At 54.7% G+C, this 10,278-nt stretch overlaps 1 protein-coding gene across 1 annotated transcript in view; it reads right to left on the reverse strand.

The window, feature by feature from the left end:
• The window catches only part of ATP2C2 (ATPase secretory pathway Ca2+ transporting 2), a 51,392-nt gene that overhangs the window by 2,849 nt on the left and 38,265 nt on the right, over positions 1-10,278 (reverse strand). Inside the window, exons 8-16 of the mRNA XM_006087083.3 lie at positions 9,355-9,456; positions 6,500-6,656; positions 5,208-5,378; positions 4,255-4,352; positions 4,109-4,159; positions 3,317-3,483; positions 2,120-2,188; positions 1,910-2,026; positions 518-665 (exon numbers count right to left, since the gene is read on the reverse strand). Coding sequence (XP_006087145.1) covers positions 518-665; positions 1,910-2,026; positions 2,120-2,188; positions 3,317-3,483; positions 4,109-4,159; positions 4,255-4,352; positions 5,208-5,378; positions 6,500-6,656; positions 9,355-9,456 — 1,080 coding nt within the window. The remainder of the gene's footprint in view (positions 1-517; positions 666-1,909; positions 2,027-2,119; positions 2,189-3,316; positions 3,484-4,108; positions 4,160-4,254; positions 4,353-5,207; positions 5,379-6,499; positions 6,657-9,354; positions 9,457-10,278) is intronic.

The following is a 10,278-nucleotide window of genomic DNA, read 5'->3' on the forward strand; positions in this document are numbered from 1 at the left end:
CCCCCCCACGGTCCTGGGTGCTGATGCCGCGGCCAGCCACCCCCTGCTGAGAACAGCTGTGTTCCAACAGGAAGGTTTGCGTCTCTCCCTCCACCAGGCTCAGGACAGGGCGGTGGCGGCCCAGTGTCCCATCCCGCTTCCCGCACACGGGTGACGGGGGTTAAGGGTCTGCGTGGGCCCCTGCCTAGCTCCATCTAGCTCACTGGATGCCTGGGGAGGGCCTCCTGAACCTGCAGGCCATGACGAGACCCTGCAACAGTGACCTCAGGGAATAAACAGATTTCAGACTGTTTCCTGGTGACAACAGAAGGCATGTGTCCCGCTTAGAAAAAAAGTCTGCATTCTTTCTCTGCCCCTGAGGCCTCACATCCCTCCTGCCTCTTCCCACCTCTGCAAAGTCAGCTCCTAGTCCCCCATCCTCCACCCCCCACAGCAGGGACTGTCCACCTGCTTCCCACACGCCCAGCCCCGCATTAGCCACCAGGCACCAAGGGGCGCCCGTGAGCACTGTCCGCACCTCTTTCCAGAAGATGAAGAGGGTCCCGCTGATGATGACAGAGGCCGACAGGAGGATCTTCAGGATGAGGGCTCTGCTGAGGATCATATCTTTGACCTTCCTCGGCGGCTGCCGGAGGGTGTCTTTGTCCACCGGCTCTACGCCCAAGCTGCTCGGGACAAAACGTTGGAATAAACCACTGAAAAAGGAGCCTGAAGCAGAGATGTGCTCAAGTCACCATGATAGGCTCAGCCAGGATAGGGAGGTGGCAAAGGCCTCCACGTTGTTCTTCTGACCCCCACCCCCTAACCACCCAGTCCCTTAGCTCCATCTGGGGAGACCCCCAGAGCCTGGACTCAGGGCAGCTTGCCCACCTCCATCTATAACCCTCTCACCCGCACGCACACACACCTTGATCTTGGACTCACATGTAGTCATTTTTCTGCTCAATTTCCACCACAAGGGGACCCACCCAGAGCTGGGCCTGGCCCCATCCCAGCTGGCCGGAGACATAGGATGCAGGCCCTGCCCACCACAGAACTCCCCATCGACTAAGGGACACCTGCCTCAGCCCATTCTGAAACAGTGGTAGGTGGTGTGGGGGCACCGAGGAGGGAACAAGCTGGGTGAGGCCCCACTGTGTGCAGATATGGCTGAGGTCCCAGCCCTGTGCTCAGGAAGAGTGTGTAGAAGGGGGAGCCTCTACTTTGGGGATGTGAGGTGAGGATAAAGTACAACGCTCTTTCCTCAGCAGCTGTCACTGGTGATGATTATATTAATTATAGTAACAGGAAATCAGCTACATCTGAAACAACACCCACTATGTGCTCAAGCACAGTGAAGTGCCTTGTTTGCTTTGGTCATCCCGATTCCAAAGCTCGTTCTTCCTCCTGCACCATTCGCTAGCCTAACTCTCCTTTCTCATTCATTCAGCCACCAATTTACCCAGCCCCTGCTCTATGCCAAGCACCATTGCAGGAGCTGGGGATGCTGCAGGGAACAAAAATCCTTGCCTCCATGAAGCTGACATTCTGCTGGGGACATGGATTCTATATAGACAGGTAAGCAAGGAAATACATTTTCCTGTCCAGGGAAAAATAAAGCAGGGTAAGGTGGCTGAGAGGAGGATGCTGTAGAGTAATCAGGGAGGACTTCTCGAGGTGGTGACCTGAAGGAAAGGGACTGGGCCATGCAGCTAGCCCAGGGACAGCATTCCAGGCAGAATGTCCATCAGCCCCTGCCCTTCCTGCCTAGGCACTTCCCCCTGTGCACCACACTTAAGTTTTCTGGGGTTTCCTATGGCCAGTGACCGTGTTTGCCCCTCCCCGCCCCTCAGCCCCTGCACAGAGTAAAGGTGCAGTCTGTGGAAGCTGGCAGAACGGTGTGGTGGTCCCGGCCAGCCCAGCGCCTCACCTCTGTGCTGGCGGCCCGTCCATGATGATGTTGATCCACAGGATCTGCATGGCATTGAGGGGGTTGGGCAGGTTGCACATGGTGGACAGAGCGATGAGGCTCAAGGCCGCGATGCTCCTGCGGGGCACAAGCGGCAGAACAGGGCACAGTCAACAGAGCTAGCCACATGGATGCAGCACTCGGCCCTGGGAGAGGCCGGCCTCGACTTACGTGCTCAGCTGAAATCGGACGAAGTTTTTGATGTTATGGAAAATCCCCTTGCCTTCCTCCACTGCACTCCTGCAAGAGAGGAGGAAGCACTGATTCACAAGGAGGGCCTGGTGGCAAGGTTCAGCCGCGCTGTCGGCTGCTAAATGAAGTGATGGTGTCAGCCAGAGGTGGCTCCATGCTTGGAACCCCCTTCCTGTGTCCCCTGGCTGGCATTGCTGGAGACACACTGGTAGAGAATGATGTCCCGACGGGTACCCTCAGCGGCTGGGGACAGGTTCCTGAGCCATGACCTCCCTCCTGTCTGAAGACTAAGTTACTCTGTCATGTGACCCCGGGGACCTCAGCCCTCAGCCCGGACTCCCGAAGGGCCTACTGCACCTCTGACTCACCCTGGCAAGGGGCACAGCGAAACCAATTAGATCCAACAGTTAGGTCCGGGGCACAGCAGGAAGAGAGAGCTGGGTTCCTCACCCACTGTGTGTTAGAGGAGCTCTTTGCATGTGAAAGTCCTGGTCACTAATGTAGTAGAAAACTGTCCAATCCCTCCCTTTGTTACTAAAAAATCTGCAAAGGAACGCAAGCTGCAGAGCTATATATTAACTACATTTTCTCACCAAGAGGAACTGTTCTACGAATTCCTAAGGCGATTCCTTTTGTCAAGTCGGCAATCATATCAAACTCCAATATTTGAGATCAGGTTTAAGAAGAGTTTTTTCCCATCCCCATCGGTGTTAATGATCTGGGCATTTCTGTCCAATCTCTTTTCAGTTCATGACATGCATGTATCAATGCAAACACACAATAGACTCAACCTGAACGTACTCATTTCTCTCACCCTGATGCCATTCATTTCACACCACAGTGTGAGCATGTCTCTGTCGTTAAAATGTTCTCCAAAACGTGTTTTCTACTGGCCGCGTCGTATTCCCGCCTCTTGCTGTTGGCACTGAGGGTGACCCAGGATTTCCTTGCACATGTGCTGCAGATCCCCCATCCACCCCAGGCTTCCCCATCCGCTGCACTGTCTGCAACATTCCCCAGGTGCCGCCTGCGCCACCCCAGGTGGCCCCCATGACCCCGCTTTAAGTGGTGTTTGGGCCTGAGGACACCTTATATCTATAGCACAGTGGATCCTAGGGGGCTGCTGGTTAACCCACTCATTTTTGCCACTAAAACAACACCTAAAGAGCAGCTTACATGATGGCTGAGAAGTCATCGTCCACCAGGATCATGTTGGCAGCCTCTTTGCTGACATCTGTCCCCGTCTGCCCCATGGCGATTCCAATGTCCGCAGCCTTCAGGGCCACCGCGTCGTTCACCCCATCCCCCGTCATGGCCACAATCGCCCCCGACTCCTGCAAAGCCTTTGGAAAGAGGAGGCGAGTGGAGGCATGCAGCCTTCGGCCCTTCCTTCTAGAACCTTCCTTCCCTCCTGACGCTCTGTCTCTCACACTGTGGCTGACAGCAGAGACCCCTCTGAAGGGCACCGACATCAGCTGGCCTGAGTCTGAATCCCAGCTCCATCTGCAAGCCTACTATGTGCCAGGGTGTTCCAAGCATGGAGTCACCTCTGGCTGACCCTGGAAGTGGGCAAGCCTTGAACTTCTCAATCTCAGTTTCTCCATCTGCAAAATGGGAGCAACAGCCCTTCCTTCCCAGGGCTGGAGTTAACAAGAATATGCCAGAGACCACTCGACTAACCAAGGCTGCTAGCCTTTTTATATTTCCCTTTGCATCATCCAACTCCCACTCCCTGATTTTGGTGCAGGAGGTGAAGGGCTCCCCTTCAGTTCTTCCCTCCCCAGAGGCTGGGAAAAGGAAACCGCTGATGCAGCTGCCCTGGACCCAAGGGAGGAAGCCAGACCTGAGGATGGCCGAGGCTCCCGCCAGCTCAGGCCCTGCGCCATCCTGGGGAGCAGAGCCACCGCGGCTGCCCTGGGCTGTGCCCCAAAGGACAAGCGAGGCAGGACCTGCCTCCTCACAGCGTACCTTTATGATTTTGAGTTTGTGCTTCGGGCTGGTCCTGAAGAAGACAGACACCTGAATATAGAGGCGTGAAAGGGCAGAGTCCGTGAACGGGAAGCTGGAAACACAGCCCCCTCCACGCTCCCAGGGAGCCCCCGGAGGGACCCTACCTTCCCCACGTGGTCAGCCAGCTTGCTCGGCTCCATACTTTCCACCTCCTCCCCGGACATGGCACTCAGCTTCCCGTTGCACAGGCCGATGTTCTGTCCTGCGTGGTGGGGGGAATCCGCGCTTAGGGCCTGCTTCAGGCCTGCAGCCATGGTCCCTGGCCTCACCCCTCACTCCACCTACCTGACATCACTCCCTGCCTTGGCCACAGAAGAGCAAGAATAAAACCCACGATGGCTACCATTAGCTGAGCACCTGCTATGTGACATGATCTAATTCTACCCACAGAATTAGCCCACAACGAAGGCCATCTTACGCCAGGGTCACGGAGCTGGCGGGTGGTAACTGGGACCTGGCAGGGTTCCGCCTGGCTCCACGGTGCCCGGCTGCCTCGAGATGGAGGGGCAAGAAAACCGAGGTGTGGCAACCCTCCGAGCAATAAGAAGAGTAGGGGAGCGGGGTGGCTAGCCAGCCCTCTGCTGACGAAGAGCCTGAGGGTCAGAGTGGGTCAGTGACTTGCCAAAGGTTCACAGCTGAGGGCAGAAGCCAGACGGAAACTATGCACTGGGTGGGATCGATGCTGCCTGTGAAGGTGAAGATCATGGATGAAAAGCCCTGGCACCTAGTAGGCTTTCATTACACACGAGGGCTTTCCCCCTTTTGGAGAACCTGCCAACACTTCAGAGACGACAGCCTTTGAAGGTGGGATGCTGGGACGTGCACACTGAAAGCTCAGAATCTCTTCTCAGTCCCGAGCAGGCGGCTCTCCGGCCCCGGCCCGTGGAGGCATCACCGATGGCAGGACCCCACCGTGAAGGATGGCAGGTCCTGCTTCCTCCCTGCCGCCCCCTTACCTATCGCCAAGGCCGTCTCCAGGGCGTCCCCCGTGATCATTTTCACGGACACGCCGGACTCGGAGAGGACCTGCACGGCGTCCTTCACGCCGCCCCCTTACCTATCGCCAAGGCCGTCTCCAGGGCGTCCCCCGTGATCATTTTCACGGACACGCCGGACTCGGAGAGGACCTGCACGGCGTCCTTCACGCCCGCCCGCGGGGGGTCGATGATTCCCACGAGGCCCAGGAAGGTCAGCTGCCCCAGTTCGGGCCCAGAAGCCAAGGCCAGCACTGCGGAGAGAGCAGACCACAGAGCTGTCACTGGGACCGGGGACGGTTTTAGCCGCAGTCAGCCCTGGCCCCCTATGTCGCAGCTCCTCCTGGCGGTGAGGGGCTTGGGCACCGAGTTCCCGGACTCCGCAAGGGGAGGCAGAGGTCTGTGCGGTGGTCACAGGCCTGCACAGGGCAGCGCGCCTCACCCCAAACAGAGATGCTAGAGACCGCTTCCCTGGCCCCAAATAACCTCTGGACAGAGGTTCTGTAACCGCACCCCCTCCCCTCCCCCGAAACAAGAGTGCTGCAAGGAGGTCTGCGAGACGGCCTGCAATTCTATGGGTTCTCCTGGTCTGCTCCCAGCAGCAAAGCTTAGGGAAAATGTGCGGGCGGGGAACACGGGGGAGAGGACTCCTGTTTCAGGGGCGCAGAAGCCAGGCCCAGCTCCCGGGCGAGTGCTCCACGGGGGTGGCCCCTGACTGATAACGAGGGGGCTGTGGTCCGAAGCCTCCGGCTGCGCCTCCCTAGGACAGCTGCCCTGTGCCTGACGCAGGTGCTGTTCCCCTCTTTCCCGAGGCCGAGATCCCTCCCCTCGCACCTGTCTGCTAGCAATGTGTTCCTAAGGGGGAAACCAGTGTGGCGAGCCCCGCTGCCCATCCCCCAGGGATACACGTGTTCCGCGGTGTTTTCCAATACTTTCTCCGAAAGCTGACAGGCTGATAAATGACGCTACAGGAAACGGGTTTTCAACACCCAGCCCATAGGGGAGGCCCCGGCCCTGGTGCAGAACACTGGGGATGGCCAAGGAGTGAAGCGTCTGCCTTGACTGACAAGAGCTCTAGGCTTTCCTGACAGTTAGCGCTGAGCGAGACCCAGCAGGACAATCGCTGTTTCCGGGGCACCCCATTCACCTTGGGAAACTCAGGGACAGGGGCCGCCTCTCCTCATCCTGAGCTGACCTGCATTAATGGGTGTCTTTGGGGGGGGCTCCCTCTCCATTCCACACTTGCTCGACTCTCACTGGCAACTGCCTGCTGCCACTCTGACCACCAGCTCACGGACCGAGGACCCTGCATCATGGCGCCTGAAGTCAGCGTGACATGCAAACGCCAAGCCCGGGGCTGGCCGCAGGCACTGACCCCGCAGGCCGAGCGACCCCATCCTCTTCTCCGCCTGCTGGCACAGGGACCTCTGCTGGGGCGTCAGCGGCAGGGGGATGCCCCCGTTGTTGTACATGGTACAGTAGCGAACCACCTCTTCGAAGGCCCCCTTCATGAAGTAGATGTCTTCCTGCCCCTTGAAAAGGACAAAAGGGAAAAAATCTGTCGCCGGGCGCTTCTGGGTGATGTCACCTCACCCACAGAGATGTGCACGGCAGGTGGCTTACAGGGGGCTGTCAGCTTCTCCAGTGTAGGAGGATTAGGTAAGTTTCAGGAAACCCACGCCATGGAATACTGCACAGCCCAGAAAAGGCACGGGCTGATCTTGGACCCCCTCCGCCCACCCTGCATTAAGTCGCCGTGTTAATGTCACTCAGCATGTTTCATTAATGTTCATATCTCAGCCAGTGTTATGCGTTAGGTATGTGATTGATTTTGCTAAATGTCTATTTCAGAACAAGACTGTTAAGGGGAGTTACCTCAGGTGGGGGATGGGTAAGGAGAGAAGGGGGCAAATTATAAAGAGCTTCTACTTTTAAAGTCACATTTCCATATCTTTTTAAATCCTCACCCAAGAACCTGTTTATTGATTTTAGAGAGCGGGGCAGAGGGAGGGAAGAAAGGAAGGAAAGAAAAAGAGAAAGAGACACATGGATGTGAGAGAGAAACATCGATCGCTTGCCTCCTGTAGGTGCCCCAACTGGGGATCAAACCTGCAACTTGGCCCCTGACTGATAAGGAGGGCAACCAACTGAGCCACCAGCCAGGCTGCGCCTCCCTAGGACAGCTGCCCTGGATGATACTCCAACCAACTGAGCCACCAGCCAGGGCCCATAATTTTTTTATGAGACTATATTACAATCACCCTCAGGGAGTTGATTTAAAGGTATTAAGACATTTTTTAAAAAATCCATAACACCTTTCAAACACCCAGAATTGACATGCCCATCCAAGACCTGGAATGAGCTGGCGGAGCTGCCCCCTGCCCTGAACGAGTTGAGAAATCTCAGCATGGCCATAGATTCCAGAAAGAACGGGGGAGAAGGGGGTGGTTGGAGAAAACGGCAGAAGGCAATAAAAAGCAGTTTAAAAAAAGAGATTTTTTTGTGTGCTAGCTGGTTTGGCTCAGTGGATAGAGCATTGGCCTGTGGACTGAAGGGTCCAGGTTTGATTTCAGTCAAGGGCATATGCCCGGGCTGTGGGCTCGATCCCCAGTAGGGGGCGTGCAGGAGGTAGCCAATCAATAATTCTCTCTCATCATTGATGTTTCTATCTCTCTCTCCCTCTCCCTTGCTCTCTGAAATCAATAAATCTATATATATATAAGCCTAAGTGACCGTCCAACTGGTAGCTATGATGCGCAATGACCACCAGAGGGCAGACACTCAACTCAGGAGTGCTGAGCTGCCGTGACTTGGCAGCAGCGGTTCTCGAGTGACACACCTGGAACCAGAGAGGAGGGAGCCTGATTCTGGGGTGCGTCACCTGAGAACCGCCCTCTCACAATCTGGGACCCCTCAGGGGATGTCAGAGAGCTGGTTTGGCCCAGTCCCTGGAGGCCAGGCTGAGGAACCCCACCTGCTGGAGGGATCCTGCTCACTCTGCAGACGCCCCAGGTGTGGCTGGCCCGGGAGGGACCGTGGGAGGTTGGCTCCAGGGCATGTCCGGCCCATCTTGCCCAGTCCCGCCCTGCCAGCTACCTTCTAATTAATTTCCTTTCAATGTGCACGAATCCCTGCACTGGGGGAGATATATATAATTTAAAATTAAAAAATAAAGATTATTTTTATTGTAAAAAATATGTAAAGCTACAGAAAATTTAAAAAGAAAAAGAAAACAACAGTCAGCTGAATCCCCACCCATATACCATGAATAGTTTGGTATATAGTCCTTTAATCACTTATAACATGCACACGTGTGTGTCTATGCATGTGTGTATGCGTGAGCTCACTGTTCACATCATTTGTGGGGGACCCCCTTCAGAAATGAAGAATTGGTCCTTCATTGTGACAGTTAAATAAGCTCACGTGTGTAAAAAACTTAGCACGGGATGCGAAGGAAGGACCCAAGTTAGCAATGGGGTCAATTTATCAGAAGCCTAGGGTGGCTCTAGTAGTAATTACTCAGCAACTATATTACAGGCCAGCGACTCTCGCCTTGAGCGTGCATCCGAATCCCCAGCAAACACAGATTACTGGGCCTACCCCTGGGTTTCAGGAGTTCAGGTGGAACCTAAGAATCTGCATTTCTTTTTGTTTGTTTTTGTTAATCCTCACCCGGGAATATTTTTCCATTGATTTTTTTTAGAGAGAGAGTAGAAGGGAGAGACGGAGAGGGAGAGGGGAAGGGCAACAGTGAAAGAGAGAGAGAGAGAGAGAGAGAGAGAGAGAGAGAGAGAGAGAGAGAGAGAGAAACATCGATGTGAGAGAGACACATCGATTGGTTGCCTCCCACACGTGCCCCATAGGGGCTGGGGATTGAGCCTGCAACCGAGGTATATACCCTTGACCGGAACCGAACCCATGCCCCTTCAGTCTGAGGGCCAACACCCTAACCACTGAGCAAACGGGCCAGGGTGAGAACCTGCATTTCTAACAACTTCCCAGTTGGTGCAATGATGGGCTGGTACAGGAACCCCACGTGGAAGACCAGTGACTCAGTTAAAAATCTCAGAAGACCCAACATAGTCAAAGATTCGATTGCTATCAACTGTCATGTATTTGGAACCTCACAGAAGCAATGGAAACTAACCTCTCTCCCTGATGTCTGCATTTGCTTGATTTGGGGGGTGGCGGGGGGAGATGTGGTGGAAAGGGGCCGAGAAGCAAACTCACCTCATTCTTGGGGCTGCACTTGACTGCCATCCACTTCTGCTCTGAACTGAACGGGATCTCTTGTTTCCTCACGTAGGAATCTTTAACATCGCTTAAGTCCATCTAGGATAAAAAAACGGAGTTTTCAGCGAGGCATTCTAAAGCAATTTCTATGCAAAGCTCAGTCCATTTACTAGCAAATGACTCCCTAATGAAACCATCTCGGGCAGATGAGAAATCCAAGCGTACAGCTCACAGAGAAAGGCCATGTGCTTTCAAATGTCCCAACCAGTGAAAAAAAGCCTCTTTATCTTGTCCCAGGGGCAGAACCACGCGTCCCTGAAAGAACTCCAGCTGAAACTTGCTCAGAAACAGGAGCCTGTGGGGTTCTTGTCAGAAGGAACCTCAGACTTGAGGACGGAGCCATTTCCCCAAAACGGTCCCCTGGGTTAGAGGGTGGCCTGTCGTCACAGCCTGGGGTCCTTGCCAGACCTGACATTTGTTGGCTCTTTGATGGTTTTCGGGCCACTTAGTTGACAGCTTTGAGCCTCAGTTTCCCCAACTGACCACCAGTCCTAACCTGCGTATCCCATTGCCTCACAAGGGTGAAAAGGGGTCCCTAGGAGGGCAAAATATCCACTTTCTAAGTATTTAACGTGCAGACATGCATGCAGTACACTAACAGACATACAACATATCTGTGGTGTTAAAATTCCATGGGAGGAGTGACTGGGGACAAATGTCTAAAAAGGCTCTTCAAGGAGGGTATTATGGTCGTACTGTGTCCTTCCCCCAGACGTGGTGAAGTGCTAACCCCAGTACCTGTGAATGGGATCTTATTTGGAAATAGGGTCTTTGGAGATGTAACCATGGTAACATGAGGTCTTTAGGGCAGGCCCCAAACCAATATGACTGGTTCCTGGTAACCCAGCGGTTCTCAACCTG

This window comes from Myotis lucifugus, unplaced genomic scaffold (assembly GCF_000147115.1).
Source record: "Myotis lucifugus unplaced genomic scaffold, Myoluc2.0 scaffold_35, whole genome shotgun sequence".
NCBI lineage: Eukaryota > Metazoa > Chordata > Mammalia > Chiroptera > Vespertilionidae > Myotis > Myotis lucifugus.